The sequence below is a fragment of the Diadema antillarum genome, unplaced genomic scaffold, assembly GCF_040938485.1.
Source record: "Diadema antillarum isolate AM-2024a unplaced genomic scaffold, OU_Dant_1.0 seq00000996_RagTag, whole genome shotgun sequence".
NCBI lineage: Eukaryota > Metazoa > Echinodermata > Echinoidea > Diadematoida > Diadematidae > Diadema > Diadema antillarum.
The window spans coordinates 124634-149583 of NW_027271834.1; the positions used below are offsets into that span (position 1 = coordinate 124634).

A 24950-nucleotide genomic window follows, 5' to 3' on the forward strand; every position below is an offset into this window, starting at 1 on the left:
AATGTCCTTAAAGACGTTAACTTGTTAGCAATTTGCTGTCTTGTTTCTGAAAGTATGCACTTTCACTTTACGGTTGGAATTTTAGACTACTGATGAGAGATAAGTTGTAAAGTGTGTTACATACCATATTTTGTAAGTGTAACGTAAGTTAAAGGAATGAAATAAGACGTGGGCAAATGAAGGAAAAAAAGAAGAAGCAAAGATGCAACAATGTCATTGTCCAAACAATTCACAAATTTGATTTTTGTTTCTGTGAAAAAAAAAAAAAAATGTTTGTGTTTCGAGCATTTAAGTTGTGTTTGCGTATGTGCATTACTCGTCAGATTGCGGGACTGAATAGCCAATCATTTTATCAAGTTCTCTGAAAAGTCACACAGCAAATGACCACATTCAGCTACTTATAACTATCTAAAGTGTCAAAGCATGTGGTTTCCATGATCATGATCCGGGAATATCGACGCCAGTTTCTTCAGGTTGTTGTTTAGGTAGTACAGTACAGTGTGAAAGTTTCTGCCTACAGTGCAGGTGGATTTTTAGCAGGGTTCGAGAGTCCCATTCATAGAATCACTGTACATGTACAAAGTAACGTGCAGAACCCATTTCAGAGCATGAGCAACTTTTGTTTCTGTTCTCTTTTTCTTTTTAAGCCACAAACGTGGAGACACTTCCGAAATCATAAGTAATGACTTCATTCACGCTGAGATCAAGACCGTTTTGAGCTGGTGTTGTCTTGTTGCATCAATGCGTTATCTAACTTTCATTTTCTCTCTTTGTGGGGGTAGTGATAAAGAGAGATTTTATGTGGCTGAAGTTCAGATTTGACAATGTAGTTCTCAGTTTTGTCAGGCAGTTGTGAATATCAGGAAAAATTTTGTGAAAGTTTAGAATTCGTATCTCCAAAAGTGTAGCTTCTACAATGTATGTCTAAAATCAGTAGCCAACTGAAACGTCACCGCTACAATGGTATAGTGCATTTTCCTTCCATACAGCATCTGTTCTTACATCGCTGCATTGCAGGGCCGTACCAGAACGGGACTTGCTTGCACAGCAGATAAGATTAAGATGTTACTATAGGTACAACTGAACTTTGAAAGAAAAATGTTTTGAAGTCGGAACCTCACTCTGTAATGTGTATATTGTGCCAAACTGTATTCGTGTTGATCAAAATTAATGGACATTATTTGATAAAACACCAAAGATCGTTCTCTTTTGTTTTTGAATGCTTATCAGTTCAACAAAGCATCAATCAGTGAGGAATGCCGTCCAGCGTTGGCGGCCGTTGTGATGCTTTAGCATTTTGTCATCGAATATTGTCTCAATATGAGAAGTGTTCACTTCGTCATGAATAAAAGCCTTGAGTTTTGTATTGTATTCTAAAACAGTCAACTGAATTTTCTGTTTAGTTATTCATAATGTACCACTTCACAGTATGTCCCCCCAAAATACAATCGAATATTTGCATTGATAACTTCCAACATCTTACCTATGTTTTGCAGAAAACGCCAATCAATTTGGTTAAGTGGTCACAGAGAAATGTGAATCGTTGTGAAGCATGTCGTGGATGTGATTCTTGCAAGTTCAGCACTTTTATGCTCTTGGAACTGTATATTAATGTGTGAACACATTGGACAGAACTTAGAGGGAAGGAATTCCTGACATGCTGTACAAAAATCCTCATTTCTCTTTGACCACTTAAGCAAATCAGATGGGGTTTTCTGCAAGATGTGGGTGATAAGTTGTAGTTTCATAATACTCTGAAATTGTATTTGGATTGATTCACTATTTTTAAAGTTATCATTGCGGAGGGTCCCGTTGCAATTTTTTTTTTTTTTTTTTTTTTTTTTTTGGGGGGGGGGGGGGGGGGGGCATACGGTACATGAGTTCAATGACGCGAGGTGGTAGTGTGACGAAATCGGATGAATTTGGGGTGGGATGATTAGAGCTGATCGAACAGTAGTTCGTGGGTCTTCTGGCACTCTTTGAAACAGACCGTAGACTGCTGTAAGTAAAACACTAAAAAGACAACAAATCATTCAATACATTTGTCTTACGTTTATTCACAATCATAATTTTCTTTAAAAAAAACACAAAACTTTTTTTCCATCACATGCGAGAGAGAGATAAAAGGGTTGAAAAAAAAACCAACAACAACAACCCAGCAATGAAAACTAGTATTTTCTGAATAGAGTATCAATCACTACCTAATCATATATAGGTTTTCAGTACTGGTACTTCGTGATCAGAAAACAACTCCATTGTTAGAGGAGCACCAGTAGTAATGTACTGTAGGAAAGGAAAGTAAAATTACATTGCGATCATGTGCACCTTTTACATTAAATAAATTCTACATGTATATCTTTCAACATCTTTAAAATCTATTTTAGTCGAAAATGTACAGGGTCATTCATAGGTAGGCAAGGACAAATCCGATGTTAAGTTTACATGATTAATGTAATAAGAAACATAATAGGTAAAATATGGAATGATAAAAAAAAAAAAAAAAACTTTCAAAAATATGCAAACTTTGACACAGGAGGAAATTCTCCCAATGAAACTAATTGTAAAGTAAAACGGCTCAAAAGCTATTTCAAGCTAACGTATAAAGAAAGGAAAAAACACCGCAAGTACTTTATTAGAGTGATGGAAAATTGAATATGTGTTTCCATTCATTTAAAACTTAAGAAATGCAAATTCCATTGTACGATACCTATTTACTACGCTGTAAATAACAGAAAGAACCTCTAATCCCGATTGAAAGACATGTGGGCGATGATTTTACATTTTGCAATTCTGCATGAATAATCAAACAAGCAATCAACAAAATGTAACATATCCTAAAATACAGAAATAAATTATCCTCAAAGATATGCTTGCTCAAGGAAAAAAAAAAATACGAGGCCCATGCGATGTTGTGATGAAAAACAAGGCAACATAAACAAAGGAAATATATGCGCATCAGAAATAGTTATAATTGTAATCTAGGCTTACATGAACTTTATGTAGAAATTATGTTTAGATGTGGAAATATAATGTAGGTGCAGTAACTATTAAAGAATGTATTTATTTTCATTTTCCCCGTCTGCCTGATAACCTAGTTATACAGTGTACACACAATTGTAAAAGAAAAGGAAACATACATATAGGACTTGCCAGTAATGCTCCATTCATATTTATTTGGGTTTTTTTTTTTCTCTGTACTCTACAGCATCTTCGCTACCTTTCTGAACTGCTGAACTTAGATCTCCTGCCTGTTTAAAAAGGCCTACATTTATACAAAATAAAATGCGAACACCTCGAAGTAATTTCAATCGGAGCAACAACGCGCTTGAAAATAAAGTACTGAGAGTAAATGAATCGCTTTACCCTTCTTATTTAAAAAAAACAACAACTAAAGATGCATTATGTAATTCTAACATTGAAACTTTATAGTATAAAAAAATGCAAGCGACACATTTATAACAGCAATAATATATCGTATGATATAAATCATATCCCAAGTCGCTGAAGCACTCAGAGAGTTAGGCATATAATATATTAAAAAGTACAGTAGAAGTAGGCCTACATCGTATAGAAACAGCTCATAATAAAAACAGATGAATTTGCTCTTCACTCAATAATATTGAACATCTGCTTTGCATAATATAATTCGTATGCATACAGATTCTTTCAAACACATTCAGAAACCTACAATTTATTGAACATTATGAGTTACCGTCGTCACACATCATTTACCAACTCACACATCATTTACCAACTGACTTTTCTTTCTCATACGCTACCGTTTCCGAGGGGAAAAGACAAATTGCACTGATTTCTCCTTGCATCAGAAACAATAGCTGTAACTTTTTTTTTGTCTCAACTGTAATGCCCCTTTCTTTTTCTGTTATATTCAAACTTTATCGTGACGTTCACTACATCAACTCATACGTCATGGATTTTAAGGTGAAACGATTTCTTTCCTAAAGTGAAATTCTCAATAAACACAGAGAAAACGCAAGGTAGTATGATTTAACAATTTTAGAATAAATGTTTATCTCTTGTTTTCTGTCATCAATGGCCAGCATTGAATTGATCAGACCACATCCTGCGTATTAAACTGTTTCCTACCTCTCTCGGCTTTTAAAGATAAAACTAGGAAGCCCACATATCATCAAAGACATCGGCAGACGTTCCATGTATGTACATGTATATATATTTTTTTCACCTTCCATTGCCCTCGTATTAAACATGGCCCGATGGTGGTTCCCAAGGTGGATATGGCACAACTAAAGAAACGCACCAAACTCGTATTATTCTTCAGCCTCTTGAAAACCAGCATACGTGTAACTGATATCTACAATTTTTTTTTTACCGGCTAAAGAAACATTTGTGTTATTATTAACACAAAAACAAAAATACCGCAATTAAGTACAACTTCATGGACGAATACTGTCCTCTGTTACAATGCTCCCGAAAGTCCTTATCATTGATTTGTTATGTACATTTGTACACAGAAAAGTCTCACACCAACTTGATCGACTTGTTACAGAACAAAATCACTATATCCCCTGCGACATTACATTAAACAATCACTAAAGAACCTTCAAGCAAATATACAAAAATATACTTTTCAAATGCAACATTCTCATTCATACAAGTATAAAAACACATTATCTATGAATCGACTTGAAATACTTCGTGTGTATATACAACTTTATTGAATACACAAAGAGGCGTTATTAGGATTGTTTCAGCTTTGATTATTTTTTTGACATTGTTTGAAAAAAAGGGAAATCATGAAATAATATTTTCACGATTGCAAAAATACTTCAAAAGAGCTGACAAAATAAAGTATAGCCAACCCACGCTGAATCCGTCTTCTATGCCACGAGAGCCATCAGTTTCTTCTTCTCGAGGTCGTCCTGCCGTTTCATCGTGCACAGGCAGACGATGACGAAGATGATGAAGAGGAGGCCGATCAGACAGATGAGCGCTATCCACCATGGCTCGATGGCTAGGGCGGAGTCGCTCGCTTGCGGCAGGTTGTTACCGGTGTTGTCTGGAGAAACGAAAGAATTAGTGAACGGTGGATAATGAGAATGTTCTTGCGTGTTGTGTACGATGCAATCAGGCACACATGCACACATACATTTTATATAACACGCATGTATACCGGTAGGTAAAGATAATTACAATAATGTACTTGGTAAAATAACTAATTAAGCACCTTATTGTATTCACAGAATGATGAATATCGCGTATAAAATATTAAGCTAATGGCCGATGATCCTTTTATTAACTCTCGCAAAGAATAGCGTCAGCTCAACTTCGAAATCTGGCAGCGGCATCCATTGCTCGCTATAATCTTGTTAGATGGGACAAGTCCCAGGCAACCTCTGCCATCAATATTTTATGCGTTGTCACAGGGTTACAGGTCCATCACAATATCAGAGAAAACCTGAGAAGATCGTCACATGAGCATCAGACTTAATCTTATTGCTACTCAGTATCATCAATCACACAAAAAATGTCATTAGGTGCGCAAGACTCGTTCCTCAAATCAATGACTCATCATTCTTGGTATCCTTACCACTCTCTGAGCAGTCATCACCGACGAATCCAGGCTTGCAGACACACACGTATCGGTCATCGCTGTCGATGCACACACCGCCGTTCTGGCACGGATCGCTGTCGCACTCGTTCACAGCTGTGAGTCGCAAAATCCAACAGGAAAAACAAAATGAATACCACAGAGGCACTGAAGAAGTTTCGAAGTATAATCGGCATGTTCAACACTCACAAATTCCTTCTTTACCTATTTCTCTCTCCTCCTCTTCTGTAGTATATTGGTGTACAGATACATGGATATTACATCTTCTATAAATGAAAGGTTCGATAGGAAAACGGGTTGAGAGCCATTTTCGAACATTTCAAAGTCCATCATCAGATAGAATAAAAAGACAATACCTTTTTCACTTATACTTCACTTTTTTCACATAGCAAGGAACGTTTTTGAAGTTATGTATAAAGACATCCCATATTTTCTTATCTTGTCTTGAGCAGCTTTAATGGCAAATATCTCAAATTATGAAGAATGTATTCACTTTTTTTTTCCTTTGGGATCAAACTCTAGAAATTGTCACCACCAGACATCCACGTGTCCTTATCTATCTTTCTCTCGATTTCTATAAACTTTGATTCCCCCCTCCCATGACAATATGTGTAATTAAGTCGTGTGTCTCGATTAGGCATGTAGAATCGTAATAGTCACAGCTACTTGTTAAAGGGACTGAAGCTTCGAAACAACGCCGTCACATCGCCAGCAAAGGCTTTGGCCGTGGGGAAGCTGCAATGTGTGACGAAAACAAATGCTGACAAATCCCTTGCCCCTCACCCCTCCCCCTCCCTCACCCCTAAGAAACCTAACTGCGATAGTTTGCCTAGAAAAGGGGGGGGGGGGGCAATTAGAGAACTACTTTTAGTCCAAGACGGTTTACGTCCCATTCTAGCTTCCTGGAAGCTGCGATTGGGATTACTGCAACAAGTATATACAGTAACAAGTAACTTATAAACAAACCCGAGTATGACATGTTGGGTTAGCATCATAATTACCAATCTACAGGATGAAGTTTACCGAATGAAACCGAATGAAACCATGATCATATCAACCAATGCTTACCGGTTTCGCAGAGCGTGCCGGCGAAGCCAGCTGGACATCTGCAAAAGCCAGTGTCTTCGATACAGACTCCTCCGTTAAGGCAGGGTTGTCCGGCGACGCAAGCATCTGATGTTTGGAAACAGAAAGGGTCAATTAATACAACTTGTAATTTTATGTAGGTATTGCTTCTGTGTTTTTTATCGTTGTCATTCATGGAAATTATTTGCACCTATAAGTAAGGACTGCCAAATAGGACATAATAATATTGATTTAAATCAAGCATCTAAAATCACAGTAGCAGTAGAGTTTGTTAATAAAGTAGGCCTATAACTATAGCACTTCTAACAAAACATCTTCTTCTATACATCACTCCCAGTAACTGTTGCATCCAATTGTGCGACATTCATTTGGATATATCTATGATGATTTATCACACACAAATGACTCATGAATTACGAAAGGTATTGATTTGTCTGATATGGGTTGCATGATATTGTTCTTCTCTTTTGAAAGGAAGTTGTTATCTCTCGTGCTACATGTTTTCGTATGTTTATTTTGACTCTTGTATTTTCATGCACAAGGAAATTGTATTCGGCTGTCGGGTGCCTTTGCAAAGCAGCTTTGTCCAAGTGCACAGGACAACGACTATAAATCATGACATGAAATGATCCAACCAAAATTGCAGAAAAAAAAATGTAACCGCTTCTTCTTCGTATTACTATTAGGTTACCTGAGCGCTCCTCACAGTAGGTGCCCTTAAAGTCTGAGCCGCACATACATTCGAACGTATTGACGCCATCAACACAGGTTCCTCCATTCAGGCAGGGATCGCTCTCACATTCGTCGATGTCTTGTGGAACAAAAACAACAACATGAACATGAACAAAGGTTTACAGCATAGATTGCATCGTCTATTGACCAGGCTGAAATTGTACTAAACGCGCATCTGCTGCAAAAATTGCAGCCACATATAGTGGACACGTTTCTAGCATAAACAAACACTTAGTACAATTTGTACACATTGTAAACCTTACATTTGCACATTCTTTTTTTGTTGTTGCTTTGAAGCAAAATGTAGAATGAAAAATTAATAGCAAATGTAAAAACACATTGAATACTCTCAGTTAGTGTTTAATGATATGTAACGTTTATATACTTCCTTTGCCCTCTTTTGAGAGATAAGAAATTGAATGAAAGGCAAATTACCAAAGATTCACTGGCAGAATTAGCAGCTTTCCAAGAGAAAGTCAGGGCCTAAAGTTGACTCCATGGCACTGTATGATCGTCGGCTTTAAACAAGACGGAGACGTACTCTTATTTTCACCAGCAATATTCGTATGTACCAATACATTACGGTAATTACGGATACCTACTTGTTCCACACTGGTCTCCTGAGTAGCCAGGGACGCAGTCGCACAGGTAGTCTCCCGGGCCAACCACTCCGCAGTTCAGACTATTTTCGCCGCAGTAATCTGCCGGGCACTCCGCTTTAACAGATAACGTGTTAAAATTGACGTCATTATATGATGAAAGACAGTTTCACCTTACCCTGTTGCTAGCTGTTACTGAATGCATTGGTTGAGAGAATGTTAATATGGTTTGACGTCAGCATTGTCACGATGTAAAGGATTTAGATTGTAGGTCACAATGTAATCGCATTTTACAATCTTCAGTTAGTTTTTGAAAGGCCATGGGTTAGAACTTATAATCTCAGCAGGCTTTGTGCGCTGAGATTCACCACTTAAGTTAGTAAGAAGACTATTACGAACTTTCACGATAAAATTTACTATCATTAATCTGATTTTTAATTCATCGCAGCATTTTTACAACAAAACAAAAATATACGTTATGTGATTGAAAACTATATCCTTGTCAAGCACTGTGCAAGGTTTAATATTCTAATGATCTGAGCATACATACGTGTATCACAGCGAGCCCCGACGTAGCCATCTGGGCATGCGCATTGTGGATCTCCTGCTTCGTTCAGGGTGCACGTTCCGGCGTTCAGGCAATAATCCGTAGGACACATCGGCGCCGGGGTAACAACGGCTGAAAATAAAAGTCACCCATCGGTCATAGTTAAACTAACAGCTTCATGTTATCTTAGAGTTGAGGTGCAGCATTATAATAACCAAGAACAGGCGTGAAATAAGTTCTGTTGTAGAGCCAATTCATATTGCATCTCTCTGTGTGTGCGTGTGCGTGTGTGCGCGTATATAATGTGTGCATGGTGGAAGATCGGAGGGGGTTTTCTGATTTACGTATTAAAACACTAAGGTGCGCGACGGTAGCTTGAAGTACGTGGACATGACATCAATCTATTAAGATGGATATACTGTAGTATGATATTTGTATTTTTTTTTTAATGTCGTTAATGATAATGGTAGAAAGATTACAATGAGATTTCTTCCACGGTTGAAAATGACGCTAATGCGTCATACAATATGAAGCAAAATATATAAAGGTCCCACTTACCTTCTTCACAATTGTCGCCGGTCCACTGGTCTAGACACTGACACACATATCCGTTTGTCGCAAAATTAAAGAAGCAACTGCCGTTGTTGAGACACGGCTCGTCATCACATGGCGTGGGAACAGCTAAAGTGACAAAAAAAAGAGAGAAAACAGTTTGTCATTGTACATCCTTGCAATTTGGGACACATTTCTTTTAGAGTTTAATTTATCAAGATAAAGGGAAACCACAAACGACGTATTGAAAAAAAAAAGTAACGGCATGGATGAAACACATTCCATTGAGAGTTACGAAAGTTTGGAAAACTATATAACCGGAAAGACAAATTTTAACGCGTGTTATAGGTGACTACTAAAATAGTTATCTGTTCAGAACAAGGCTGAACACGCTTTCTTTATCTAAACAGTTGTCTATACTTAACCTTTTTGGGGTTTTACTGATATTTCTTTATTTGAAATCAAAATCAAATACTTCTTGGATGTATAAGATTATCAATGCATATATAATCTCCTCTAATTCACACGCATCAACAATATGAAATTGAAAGCGTTAATCAATGGTGATTATAATGAAGATAGTCACAACGAAAAAACGTCAGATTAGCTCACCTTCTTCGCAGTTTATTCCAGTAAAAGCCTGCGGGCATGCGCACTGGTACTCAAGGTTATTATTCGTGTCGCGGCACTGCCCTCCATTCTGGCACGGATTGCTTGAGCAAGGCAGAACTGGATGAAGAAAATGAAACACAAACATTATCAGGAATAGAATCTTGGCACAGTGTCCTGACTAGCGGTAATGTGGAACTTTTCCCTATACCTGAAAATCATGAGTCATGGAACTGTAACAGGACTACTGAAATAATTGTATAATCACATTACGGCCACATCCAATGTCTGAGAATTGGCTAGCCTTTTCAGAGAATTTATTCATCGTTTAATTTTGAGATTATTGCTCTCTGTGTTCTGCTACCACAAAATGGAAATATGAAAAAAAAGAGGAATCAAGATGAATACAACGCAATCATGCAGACGCAGATAACACAATGCCACGTTGTCATTGATATCTACAATCAATTTTTATCTTTCCATTATCTAAAAAATTAGAGAAACATAATTTTACGGGACTTTACAAAGCCAAAATGAAGATTATGGTTCACCGTTTTGATGCAAATAGGTTATAATAATAACAATAACAACAACAATAATAATAATAATAATAATAATAATAATAATACAGCTAGGGTACTACTACTAATGAGGTCTTCTTTATCCAGGGTAGCCTCTTCAGTGTTACCACTGTTCTACCAGAGGGCCCTGCCATTATCATTACCCTAGCATTGCCAGGTACCCATTTAAACGCCTGGGTCGAGAGGGACGTTATGGGTAAAAACATCTTGTCCAAGGACGTAAGCAATCGAACTCGGGTCCTCCGTTTGGGAGTTGGGAGTCTTAGTATCTACAATGCCACCACGTCCCCTAAATATCAAAATCCACGTCACAAATCTCAAAGCAATATAAAAAACAAGAACAGTATAACTGATAAGTGATGGCATACCACATATGTCGCTGACGACTACACTGAAGCCTCGGTCGTTCTTCTCCAAATCGGTGGCGAAGCGGAGCCAGACTGAGGTCTGGGATGACGTGAAATTTGTGGGTGCCACATCCCCGGATAGGACGCCCCCAGCGATCAGCGACGAAGGGTTTCCGATGAGCGTGCCACCGCCGATCTCGAGCACGTCGTAGGTGAGCTCGGTCAGGAAATCCCTCACCTCGATGAGGAGGCGATTATTCTCGTCCGACGTCACCAACCAGGAGCAGGTCCTATTGTTGTCGTAGGCGGCCGGGTAGTTGGGACTGGTGATCTCCACCTGCCCGCACTCGGGCAGGTAGTAGTCCACATTGCAAGCGGATCCTGAAGGAACAAGCAAAGAATAGTAACTATCCTGGTACATAGCTGTATATTGTTGAGTAGCAGAAGTGGCGAACACAGTACAGTGCTGACGTCCTTCTCGAATATGACTAAAGGAGTATGAAAGCGTTGTGAATCACGACGATTTTCCACACAAAAAAAAACTTCTAACAAAATAAATATAAAGTTTCTGAGATACACAATTGCGTACAATCTGAAGGAAGCATTCATTTTCTGCTAAGAATTTGACAAGGTCAATACGCGTATTAATGATTCTGCATTGTACACTTCTTTACCAATCGCTCTCTCCTCTTCCGTCTTCCCCCATTAACTCTGCCTATCATTCACCCAGATATCCCTTTATCAATTTAACGGTATATAATTTATATAAGCATATGTATCTCCATTTTCTCGAGCCCCCTTTTTTTCAATTTCCAGTCTTCTCCTTATTGGAAGACTTGAAAGATTCATAGGGAGTCACAAAGTTGTCTTTCCATGTATTTCTGGTTCCATCCCTTTATCCCTATATTTCTTTTCAAAATATATGTGTCACATTTTATACTCGTGGTCAACGGTACATTCAATCGTCCATTTAGCTCACTTGCGATCTTTCTTTCATATCGTCTCGCTCTATCTTTAAGGAATATATTCTCTCCTGGCAGTATGTCGATCCTCTCTTTCCTTTGTTCTCCCTCTCTCAAACTGCACTCTTCCATTTAGTAGAAACTTACTCAGTTCGCAGTTCAAGCCACTCCACCCACGAGCGCACTCGCAGCGGTAGGAATTGAAGAGATTGAGGCACGCCCCACCGTTCAGACACGGGCTGCTGTCACACCTATCAACGGCTGTAGTTGACAAGAAAATTAGGCAATCAACGAGAAATGTGTCATTACAGGCAATGCGAAAACATATTAAAACACCAGACAAACATACTCTTGATGGGATAAATCAAACTTGAATTTACATGTGCAACAACAGAAATTCAGTAAATAGTGTCGAACCATGTGAGGATATTAAATAGGGAGGAAAGTATTAGCTTGTGTATCATAACAGGCTTATTCTAACAGCAGGCAATTTGGAAGCAATGAGAGGAGGTTACCCGCTGTTTCCGTGGAAACTCGACTATACACATTGATATTAAACGAACACGGTGCGCAGTAATATTGACGTCATTCTTCCACGTGAACTGACATTGACATTTTTTTTTTCATAGATCTTGTTTACCTTCTTGGCCATGTAAAGACATTCAGTTAAATCTTATTTCTTCTCAGGTTCAGTCAATTTACATTTAGTTTAAGTACCGGTGCATGGTCAACTTTAAGCATTTCATTTCTATGACTATTTTATCGAGGAAGACATAGAAAGACTTTTAGTTTTGGGAAAATGCAACACACTATTACTCTTACACGGTGACATCTGCCTTAATGTTTCAGACTATCATCACGATCGCTATCGCGAAACTAGTGAAAGCAATTTCAAATACTCTGCATTGTCGTAAATATCGCTTTACTTTAAATACAGAGAGTGGAATTGAACATTCATAGTGAGAATTCTTTATTTCAGCCAGCCATTTTTTACTCTAGCATGTGTAAAAGAAGTGCACGCGAAGTACCGTATTAACAGTATGCTTGACAACTTACACTCTTCACAAGTTTGACCGCTGAAACCGGGTCGACACGTGCACACGAAGTCGTTGATGCCGTCCGTGCAAACGCCGTCGTTGGCGCATGGGTTCGGATCACACTCGTTGATATCTTTGTCAAAAATAGATACATAGCATTAATTGATGAGCGACACTTTACATACAAGGACACTTTACGACAACAACAACAACAACAACAACAACAACAACAACAACAACAACAAAACCAAAAATAAAATAAAAAACAAACGAAAAAATCTAAATACACTGCAAAAAGTCCGGTGTTAAATAGTGAACACCGAGCTGGTGTTAAATTTTCGGTGCTCATTTATGGTGTTAAATTAACACCTCCGGGTGCCATTTCCAAATTTTAAACGGTTTTTTGAAGAGCTTCTTAGTAACTGCACTTCTCGTTGATTTTTAATTTAAACAAGACGATCAAGAATTTTACATTAAAATACTAGATTTTTGAAAAAAAATGTGAAAATAAATTTACACCACAGTAACACCAGCTGGTGTGGTCTCTTATTGAAGCTGGACGGGTGTTAAACCATTGATGTTAACACCAACAAATATCAAATCAACACCATGTGGTGTCATTTTTGAATTAACACCAGTACAGTGTCAAAATAACACCAGGTACAGTGTCAAATTAACACCACGAAGTGTCAGGTGAACACTTTTCAACACCATCACAGTGCATTTTCTACACCTGTGGGTGTGGTCCTCTATTGAAGTTTGATCGGTGTTAGATTTAACACCCGTGGTGTTAAATCTAACACCGATGTTTTTACAGTGTAACCACTCTCAAAGGAGAACCCGGACACATTTAGCCAACATTGCTAGCGCTTTCATCCATTCCGTACACACATAGATGTAGTAATTGCGTTTCAGTTACTCTGAAAAATGGCTTGTGGTCTTGGTCTTAATATACAATTTGTGTATTATTATCGCCATACCTGGTAATAATCCCGGCCATGACATTGATAGATAAGTGGTAATAAAACTCAACGAAAGTGTCTCTGCTTCACATAAAAATCTATTAAATCAGATACGCAATGTGATGATGATGACACTACAGCACACAGGGACAACAAAATTATTATCATTAATAACGACCTCCAGTGATCTCAAGCAATGTTAGGCAGATTGCACTCTGGGTCCGAAACTCCGTGGACTTGCGTAATAGCTTTTATGATATACATATTTACGAGGGGAATATACAACACTAAGATTGTATATTTCTTCATATTGTTCTCTTTTAAACGAATTTTAAGATGATATGATATTATTTTCCAATCTAAATGATTAAGAAAACAAACGAAACTGAAAAAAAAAACACAAACAAACAATATGACAAAAATGGAAGGGATATATCAAAGTGGAAAAAATGACATACTAGTTTCGCACACATTGCCCTCGAAGCCCGCCTGGCATGTGCAGTTGTAGGAGTTGTCTCCGTTGACGCAAAGACCGTTGTTTAGGCACGGGTTACTCAGACATTCGTTGAAGTCTAGCATTTGTGGAACAACGCGAATTGATTAGTGATAGGCAGCAACAAAAAAATGTGACATCTTAGGCACAGGCTCCTTAACTAGTCTTTATTCAACTCACATTTGGAAGGACCATCTTTAACAGAACCTATCGTTTAAAAAAAACCCTCAAACAAACAAACAAACAAATATCAGGCTGACAAAAACAAACAAACAAACAAACATGGGTACAGAAGGCAATGTTAATAAAGTTTGAGTAGTTGTTCAGAATATTCTTAAATGTGAGAAAAAAATTCGTACCTTAAAGTTGTCTGCGGCTTTTTCCTTAAGGTTGTTTCCTTGAGAAAATAGCTGCACATGTCTGTTAAATTGTGCACTTATACTACAGTAAATATTGTGAGATTTATTCGAAAACTATGAGTACAAATAACAAAATAAACAAACCATGCCTTCAAGAAAACTGTATATTTCCAAGCTATCTGATATTCCCTCATTAATTTTAGTTTATACCGTGAAGTTCTCACCTTGTTCGCATCTTGAGCCGAACCTTCCGTCGGGACACACACATACAAAGTACGTGAAATAGTTTGTACAGGTTCCTCCATACTCGCATGGGTTTGAGGAGCACGCGTCCACAGCTAGCGATAAAAACAGAGAATACCACCGTGTCATTTCAGGCACGTAAACGACAGTCAAATGCACTGTCAGCGAGTGATTCTGTATAATCCTTTGAATTCGCTGTTGAACGTAGTGTCGAAAATTGTTTTTTTTTTGTTTCGTTTTGTTTTGCTTTGTTTTGTTTTGCTTTGTTTTTAGTTTACATCAAATGAATCCTACACACCGTAATTCAAACCCTTTACCGCTAACAATAATCGAATGTTTGACACATTGGTAATAAGGAGCGATCAATAGCACAAAATAAAAGATGGGCAAATTCAACAGTTCAATGTGAAAATGACGCATGCGTGAAATAAAATTTTCTCTTTGACATTATTGTATGCAATCATTATAAGAAGCCATAGACAATTACCTTTTTCATTTAATTGGGGAACAAAAAAAAAGAAAAATCCAAGACTTCTTACATGAAAGAGGACATATTTTAGATTCAGATTTGAGAAGTTGACTCACGTTCTTCACAGGTATCACCCGTCCACTGGCTTGTACAGGTGCACGAATATTCAAAACCTGGCTGCTCTGTGCACATGCCACCGTTCAGACAAGGACTGCTCAGGCAAGCATAGATAACTGGAAGAGTAACAATAAAATAAGGAGCTGTTTAGCAGCCACTGTAATCTGAAGCATTGACTATCTCTACCCGTTGACTCGTCAATGTGAGCGGTAAAGACACATTAGAATAAATTGAGGAACCACGGTGGTAGCTTTCTTATTATTCTAAAGTGGATTAGATACTGTTAAAGTATAGTGGAGAGGCATAACCCATTTGACATGTATTTCATGAGTCAAAAGTTGAAGAAAGCAAACACAACAAACACGGCAAATTCTAAAAGGGTGAGCTGGCAGAAATTTGGAAAGACAGTGGGAACACTAGACATACGTTATAAATCTCTTCAACAATCGATGCTTATTTTAGATCGCTGGTGCTTTAGTAGCTGTTGAAGTTATACGATACTGCCTTATCACAATATCAAAAAAAAAAATCATACTATCCGGTATTTTCATACCAAATAATACGCACCTGAAAGTATAGACATTATTTTCTATTGTAAAGGCTGTAAATCATGCTAATCTGAGTATATAATGCTGGACTGTTTTATGTCAACATGAATGTACGCATATCATCGTGTCATATCATATTACAACGAAACGAATTATGATGAAAAGCTATCTCCTCTCTTTTACAATATTATAAATGAAATTAGGAGAATACATATACGGTTATACGCCTTTAGAAATTTGGTTAATGAATAGGTTTATGGTTTGTCACTTGTTTGGTGTTTTTGAATGAGGTGTAAAAATGTATCAGATGATACTTTTGCAGTGAATTACTTACCCTGTTCGCAGTTGATGCCTGCGTAGCCGTCATTGCACTCGCAAAAGTAGCCGTACTGACTTGGACGAAGTTGACACGCGGCGCCATTTTCACATGGATTGCTATCGCAGTAATTGATTGCTGATGACAATCATTACAAAGATATGAAATCAATAAACCTTTGTTTGTGGCACCGAAAATTGTATTATTCAGTATGAAACAATCAATACACATCCTTTACTGACTGAGTCTAAACTTTGTTTCGTGTTTGAAATACACAATTACGCCACGCGGAGAAGAATGAACGCGAGTTTTCAGCGGTAATCTTTTGATAACAAAATACTTGAAAGAAACAAAACTGTTCACGTAAAAAAACAACAACTGGAAGCTGCGTTGGCTGAAACACGTTTCTTTATTGTCAAGTCCTGACTAACGAGAATGCTTCCCCACTGAAATGATTTCCGTGACAATCTTCTATTCAGCACCTCCTTATAGAAGGGCCTTTCCAGACTTTAAAAAAAAAATCGAGATCTTTTCACCTTATGTATACATTTACACAAAAGATTTTATTCATCCAGCGTAAAGACTTCTTTTGATGACATCGAAAGGACCACGAATGAGTTTTCTTTCTTTTAGCTCAAGTTAATAATGACACATCCTCACCATTTTGGCAACGGTCTCCTTCAAATCCCAGTGGGCAGCTGCAGAAATACTGCCCGGTTCCAAGATCCGAACAAGTGGCTCCATTAAGACAGGGGTCTGTGATGCCATCGCACGGATTTACGTCTAAATGCAGAGAACATAAAAATAACCTAAACGTAAGCTAACGTTTGTTTGTGTGTTTTGTTGTTGTTCTGTTGTTGTTGTTGTTGTTGTCGTCGTCGTCGTTGTTGTTGTTGTCGTCGTCGTCGTTGTTGTTGTTGTTGTTGTTGTTTTGAACCTCACACAGTGCGGTTATTATTATTTTTAGTGATAACCTTCTTGTTGATCAGTTATGCATGAATTTGATAACATATACCGATATAACCGATATTTTCTTGGTGAACAACATGGATATTTCTTTGACGTAATTAAATATCAATTCATCTATCTATGCATTGTTTGATGCTTAGAGAAATGCTGTATAAATGATATCATTTGGAAAAACAGAGGAAGAAATTTGAAACAACTGGTATAATAAAACGAACATATCTGAAACATGACCAAATCAATGGTTTTGTCGTACAAAATTTTGCCCAAAACAAATGGGAGGATATATTTTCATTAGACTTCATTCATTTTCTTTCCACCAAAAAAAAATGACAATAAAATTTAACTCAGTGATAAAACATAAGAACGCGATTAACTCATTTGTTTTCATGACTGTAGGTCAAGCAAAATCGATAATTGTAACAATGGTGGTGAGAATAAAGGTAGACGATTGAGTATAGGGAAACATAAATATTTCAACACAAGTCATACCTTTAATACCACTTGCCTGATGAAATGTTATACTGTGATTAGACTGGTAATGTTTATCCTGATTGCATGACTTAAACTTAGCTGCAGTCGACTGCATTGCATACGTACATGTTTCACAAACAGTTCCGGAGTACGGAGGGGCACAGTTGCACTGGTAGTAAGACCCGAAGTTCAGACAGGTCCCTCCATTGCGACAAGGGTCGGACACGCATGGATCAGTCACTATGGATGAAACCAGAGATGATTAAGATAAACAAGTTTCGCGAGTGTGTGTGTGTGTGTCTGTCTGTCTGTCTGTCTGTTTGTCTGTCTGCTCGTCAGTCTGTCTGTTTGTGCATGAGATACTTTAATTGGGCAGTCCCATCTACATTGCCGACATACGTTGTAAGATGCTTGGCTTGACTGCACGAGTTAGGATTAGGCCCTCGCAATACTATTAAAAAAAAGTGAAACTCATCAAACGGCCCTCTCTGAAAGGATGGTTTATCCATTGTGAATAATTTGGGTTGGTCCCAGTAAAAGTCCCTCACGACTACCACCACAACCTCCCGCTGACATTGTACCATCAGATTTTACTGATAAACGTAAACTAATATCCTATATAACAACATGCATTGAATGATTTTGTGATATTCCCTCACTGAACTTAGCTGTATACAGTGCAGATAGTTGTGGACTTCTTCGTATCTCTGAAGATATGAATGCGCTTGTAATTTATAAATTATGCGGAGAGTACCTAGGGGTCGTTAAAGGCATAATTTACCATTTGCAGTTGACACAAAAATCCAGCATTAGTGCTTCAAAATAGTTCTAAAATGTGAGTTAGGGATAGAAACAACCAATGTAAAAAAATTGAATCCGTATAATCTATGTAAGTGTCGTTAAATACACAAAATGAGAACAATAGTTATAATGAAAATGTTTCAAGTGACTAAACCGTGTACAGTTACGGCTTATTGAGAAAAACACTGAATTCTCCTTCGCATTTTAGGCTTTATTGCAAAAATTTTATATGGTAGGATCTTTTGTGATACAACAGACCTACACATATGCATGAAATGTGATATCTTGAACATTTTTGAAATCACTGCTCCCAAAGGTAAACTGGACCTTTAAACTCACGTGTGTCACAAGTAGTTCCGGAGTAGCCTGTGTTCGAGCAGTCGCATCGTCCTACGTCGCAAATACCGCCGTTTAGACAGACAATGCCTTCACACGGATCGGGAGCTAGAAGAAAGAGTGTAGCAAGATTGGCATGATATTTTACCTCCTTCTCAGAACATGATGTATAACGTATATAATATCATACATTATATGACATGTGTATATATATATATATATATATATGAATCTTTTTATTCATTTTATGCTCATAACTCAAAATAAAAGTGATACTTGTTATTCATCATTTGAAATTTCCCTAGCGGCAATTCCATCTGCCTTTGATATCATCAGTGATTATGCAATGTATTGTTGAGATGCAGTAGCGTTTATAGATTGAAAACGTCTTTCCAGGCATGACGGATTCAGAAAAAAAGGGGAAATTCTTGATTGCTCATTAAAGTAAGAACAGAAATTTGAATTATGTCAATCATTTGGTCTAATAAAACACCTCTTGTGTTGTTTTACACAATAACTTATTGGGATTTTTTCTGTAAGGTGAAAAGGCTTGAATGGGGATATTACAAGGTGAAAAACGCCGAGTATACTACCGGCTATTTATGTTCAGTTCACAAAAGCAGAAAACCACCAAAAAGCTTCTTCGGACACGCTGGACTGTTCGTCTTGAAAGGTAGTCTAGTATTGGTGCATAATAATACATCTATAATCAAAAAGTATAACAATCTTTTGATTAAAAAAAAAGAAATTCTTATTTTCAGAGATAACTTCAAGAGAACTAATTTGCGATTCTCACGTATTTCGCATCTTTCTCCAGAATATCCCCCGGTGAGCTGACAGTCACACTCATAGTACGTCAGGCGGTTGTAGCAGGAGCCCCGAACGCATGGGCCGGAGAGACACGGGTTCGGCTCTGTGGAGTGAAGAAGTACGACAACGTTGTCGATTGTATGATTGGCTTCACGCGAGTTTGTTTTATATCAGTCACTCTATTGAGGTCTTTCTGAGTTTGAGCTTATCCATTCAATTTTCAGCGGACCGAGAAATAATGATTTGGAAGACTAGATGCAGTCGACATTGTGACAGATTTACCGCGACATGTTTTTGGCAGTGTTTACAACTTGCAAGATGATATTTTAAGTATAACCCCTGAAAATCAAACGCCTCTTTAGGATACCGTGATAGGTGAGTCTTGCATAAATATTTTCCCCCATTACAAGATGCTGCAGGAAATCAAAAATCAACTTGGCATCACAATTCGAGTTGTGCTGGGTTACGTAATGATGAAAATAGTGCTTTTACAGTTCCTCTTCTAGTTTAAGTATTGCAATTGTACTTTTTTTATCGTAATGATTCTTGTTAGACTACATGTTGTCCCGTTTTTCACAAGATCATAATCATCTAACTTTCACGCATACCAGACAACTTTTGTGTTGGGAAGCAAAATTCTATATATATGCCCTTGCTTTAGGAGAACGTAGAATGCATTTGAAGCCGAGTTGGTGGGCTGGATACATAACTCGATCAACGTAAACACGTACCTATTTCACACGTTGGCCCCGTGAAGCCGAGGGGGGAAGTACTACAGTCACACCCGAATGATGTCCCGACCACAATGCAGCTTCCTCCGTTCTTACACGGAGCAGAAAGGCATGCATTCGGAGCTGTAATGAGAGTGGGAGGTTAATCAAAGTGTATTTTTTTTACTTTTGCAACATATCATACATTCTCATTTACAAAATATACTTTCTTTTATTGATGGAAACATTTACTTTCTTTTATTGCATTATCGGTTGCCAAAGGGTCAAGCTTACAGCTTATTATTGGCGACCGTTCTGTATGGTAATTCACATGTACTGCAATTATGTAACAGATGTATATGTAATCAAAATTTGTGAAATTGTAGAAACTAGCTATAATGAGTATCATATTTGTATATATTATGTTTGATTATGTTGAAAAAAATTGTAAATGATGCCATACGGAGAATAAATGAATCAAATAAAATCAAAAGTATTCATCAACAGTGTTGTAAACCGATGAGTGTTGAATCACGAAAGTGAAATTTGCAGCTGCAGAACAATAAATTGTATGAGATGCTTGTTATTTAAAGCGTAAATGTACGCTATTTTTAAGTTGATTAAACTTTGTTAGACGTTTTATCAAAAAGAAAATATGTACCAAAAGCAAGAAGGTTATTATTTTTTCCCACATTTCATAAATCAAAAATCAGTGATACAATCGAATCACAAACGAAAACTCAAATTGTCAACGATAATGATATCATGATCTCACAAGTTTCCCTAAGATCTCCAAACAAATCTTCTCTGAAATATCCTTTCACGACATAAAGAAAGAAGAAGTAGGAAATAAGATGTATTCTAAGCATCGCTTTATTGTTGTCTTGAATTAACCAGCTACGACATTGTAGTCGTTTCATCGTCAACAACAGCAACAAAATGATTTGAAAGTATTTTTTGTATATTGTGATGTATGGGAGGGCAAGAGGGGTTTGCGGGATGATGACATCATCCCCTCTCCAAAATGATATGAGCATATTTAGTGAAGACTTCAAAATTCAATTACTTTCTCATCTTACATCGATAGGACCTCTATTAGTTAATTTGATTGATTTTAGTCTATCAAAGTCATTTTAGTGTTGAGTAACACTTTAACATCAGCATCGATTTCATATCTTGGCCGGTTCAAACCTCAAATATTGATTACGTCAAGCAAGATTTAAAGCTTTGATTGTGGTTTTGAACATGTTCGTAAAAAACTCTATTAAAAAGGGAAACAGATGATGAAACAGTAATTGGCAGTTTCATGACCGATGCCTCCAATTAATCAACCGTCGTTTTCCGTTGCACTCTGAAGTTTTTGCCAGAATTTTGCTTTTATTTGACCTATATAGGTTCTCAATATTGGTATAATAAACATAATCCAATCTGTTGATTTACTTTCCTCCGCTTTATTATTTCTTTAAATGTTTACTGAGTCTGAAAAACAAAACATGAATATTTACCGTTTTCACACGACAATCCAGTATAACCATTCAGGCACTGACAAGTGTAGTAGCTGATGAAGTTGGTGCAAATCCCGTTGGCGCCACATGGGTTCGAGTCGCACACATCGGGGGCTAAATAAATAATGACACATTTTTGCATGATTTATTGGATAACAACAATTCAAGGATCGTTCACCTCATGGGGCCACAACAGACACTGATGACAGACTGTATAAACCGAAATGAGAGGAAAAAATGTTCGAATATGGACTGACTTTGCTATAATTTGCAAGTGATGTCAAAGATAGGCCTAGGTCTTAAAGAAAAAAAAATGCATTATGTTCTAAGATTAATAACGAATAAAATGTAGCTTAGCAAACTTATCGAAAATGAGTTAAATGCGTTAAACTCGACTGCCGTTCACAGGTCGAATGTTCCTTGAGGTTTGATAGTTTGAAACGGGGCGATCGTCAACTTTAATCTGGCGGTGATGTTCACGAACCCACCATTCAATTTAACGACATCATGTGGACAAGTATTGGTGGGAATGAAATTATATGTTTTTTTTAATCTTTTTCATTATTTCTAGATGTTCAGGAAGCTGAAAAGATTGATGATGAAAAACAACTCACGGGTGAAGTCTCCGCACAGATCGCCGCTATAGTAGGTGGGACAGACACACTGTCTGCTGTTAACACCGTCGATGAAGCAGCCGGCCCCGTTCAGACATGGATTTGGGTTGCATGGATCGGCTGTGGCAAGGTACATACACAGTTCAAAGGTCAGGAAAGCAGACTGAGGCACATCAACAGCGTACAGATGTACCATCAAATATCAACAATGATGACTATAATGAAACTATTTCTGTGTTACCACCCATAAAATATTATCATTTCTAGTCAACATTTCTTTTCTTCAGGTGCGAGTTTCTTCACCTTGTCTCCCTCTACAAATTAAATTTGTTAAGATCGCAACTGCTGATCTGTAAATTAACAAACGTGTCGGGAAAAGGAACCAGTGGGACTCGAAACTGTCATCTACTGCTTTCCGGGCAGCGACACTACCACCAGGCTGTCCCTGAGACAGCCGCACCTGAACCTTCACCCCTCTGATTAATATCTTTCTTTCTTTCATTTCTTTTCTTATAGCAATGTCATTAATAATTAGCATTAATAATAATTCATCATTATTTGTATCATTATCGTTTTCATCATCATCATCATCGCCATCATTGGCTTATTATCTATCAAAAAAGACCATCAGTTTACTCTCTGCTCTTCTAAAGTTCTTGCACTGATAACTTCACAGCATTCCGTGGCAATTTCCCATTCGACATCTTTTGCTTTTACCTCACAGAGTAAAGAAAGATAATTTTAAAGAATTAAACACAGTAACAACAACACCAAACAACACGAAAAAAGACATACGACAGAAGAGCCATTTGTATGATCGTTTAAATCAATATTTACTTGGCGGAACGTAGGTCTGACAGAATTCTCCCGAGAAATTTGGCGCGCATTGACAGACGAGCCCATTGGTACTGGACGAATCCTGGACGCAGGTGGCGCCATTTAAGCATGGTCCGGAGATGCATGGATCTGTCGAAATAATCGATAAGCAAACAAAACGTGATTAGGCAAAATACACCAAGATTTCCGTCAGCTTTTTGACAAGTAGCTTTCTGTCTTTAAACTTGAATGAATACATCTGAAAAGCCATCATACTCTAATTAAATGCCGTGAATGTCTTCGTGCGCGTAGGTTTTGTTTTAACAAATGGCTTTGCTACGGAAATGTCATCCATTCCTCCTGTGCCCGCTATTGAAGGTGCATTATCGTACAATTAAGATACAAAGCCGTTCTGAAGAGACTAATATGCAGTGTAACCTACGCGGGTTTTTAAAAAGGAGAAAAATTTTGTATGAATCATATAAAAGAAGGCATATCTGTCACTGTCTATTGGTTGTGATTATAGAGACGGCCTTAGCCACAGAATATTGAATAGAATAGTAGATAGACGTGCATTTTTTCATTATAGCATAAAGATTGTCATTTTGTAACGAGATGAGCATAGTGGCTCCTATACCCGTGCATGTGCTCCTTCATTAATTCTACTGAACATTGATATCTCAAAGAACCCAAGATAGGTGATCGCTACTCTTACAAATGTAAGTAGTAGTGTCTTTGAACAAACAAACGGTGCACACGGACATGAATGCCAAATCACGCATCGCACTAAAAGACGAGAGCATTTTTTAATAAAGCCACTATTTATAATCGTTACTTCATCAGTTCGAAACATCGAAGTGAGACTATACTCTGAAAAGTGGGCTTGGAAAAAGCACCCTTACCGTCAACCTCGTCACAAGTACTACCGGTGTAGCCGACAGGGCAAAAGCAATAGTACGCCAAGAAACCTGCCGAGCTGATGAAACACTGTCCGCGCACGCACGGATTTGTGGAGCAAGGGTCTGTCCCCGTGTGCGCGCAGTAGTGTGCGGGATGTAAAACAAGACAGTGTCGGTGGTGGTGGTGTTGGTGTTGGTGGTGCGGCAGTGACGTACATCAAATATGTCCAAAACAAGAAGTCAAAAAGAACAGAAGAGTGTAAGAAGGTGGATAGTATAGGAAGGCGGATATAGGAGTACGTAGATGCATAACTACGTCCACAGTCTGTGTGGAATTACCTCCGCGGAGATGCATTATCATGCTGTGTGTCGTTTCAACAATGTGGTGATATAATACTATAAAACCATTGCATGTGCGTATAAGTGCATGTCTGCGAAACAGGTGGACCCAGCAGATTTATTCCCAACTGACTTGGTAACAGAGTGTGACAAGGTGTAAACGTCATATTCACACTAAATTATGACTAAATGACTAAATCATGACAGTGGTTAACACATAATCACATTTTATAACTTCTCTCTGTAACATTTTGATTTCAGAATGAAAAAAAAAATCTGATAATAAAACGGAGATGAACAGAAAAGAGCAACTTCCTCACAATATTTGCTGACATGAATCATCTATCAGAATTCCGTTGCATAAAATCATTACCATGGGAACTATACAATTAATGGTATCTCTTTAATCAAGGGTTACTATCATAGCAGCATCACTCCGTATCTAATCAAATCCAAGTAATCACTGATGGTTACCACCGATTGCAGAGTTACCATTAGTTGTAACGTTACCTTAGGCTTATGGAAGGGGCC

The 24950-nt window shown here is 37.7% G+C and overlaps 1 protein-coding gene across 1 annotated transcript in view; it reads right to left on the bottom strand.

Moving 5' to 3' along the window:
• Positions 1–4859: 4859 nt before the first annotated feature.
• LOC139742321 (uncharacterized) overlaps positions 4860–24950 on the bottom strand; it is a 50668-nt gene continuing 30577 nt past the window's right edge. The window contains exons 16-40 of the mRNA XM_071652897.1: positions 24084–24203; positions 23203–23331; positions 22366–22485; positions 21752–21865; positions 20268–20390; positions 19523–19639; positions 18730–18834; positions 17716–17829; positions 16810–16932; positions 16168–16287; positions 15285–15401; positions 14681–14794; positions 14063–14176; positions 12662–12775; positions 11753–11866; positions 10665–11024; positions 9995–10003; positions 9719–9835; positions 9113–9235; positions 8558–8686; positions 8011–8124; positions 7368–7487; positions 6659–6763; positions 5570–5686; positions 4860–5038 (exon numbers count right to left, since the gene is read on the bottom strand). Of these exons, the coding sequence (XP_071508998.1) occupies positions 4860–5038; positions 5570–5686; positions 6659–6763; positions 7368–7487; positions 8011–8124; positions 8558–8686; positions 9113–9235; positions 9719–9835; positions 9995–10003; positions 10665–11024; positions 11753–11866; positions 12662–12775; positions 14063–14176; positions 14681–14794; positions 15285–15401; positions 16168–16287; positions 16810–16932; positions 17716–17829; positions 18730–18834; positions 19523–19639; positions 20268–20390; positions 21752–21865; positions 22366–22485; positions 23203–23331; positions 24084–24203 (3131 nt within the window). The remainder of the gene's footprint in view (positions 5039–5569; positions 5687–6658; positions 6764–7367; positions 7488–8010; positions 8125–8557; positions 8687–9112; positions 9236–9718; positions 9836–9994; positions 10004–10664; positions 11025–11752; positions 11867–12661; positions 12776–14062; positions 14177–14680; positions 14795–15284; positions 15402–16167; positions 16288–16809; positions 16933–17715; positions 17830–18729; positions 18835–19522; positions 19640–20267; positions 20391–21751; positions 21866–22365; positions 22486–23202; positions 23332–24083; positions 24204–24950) is intronic.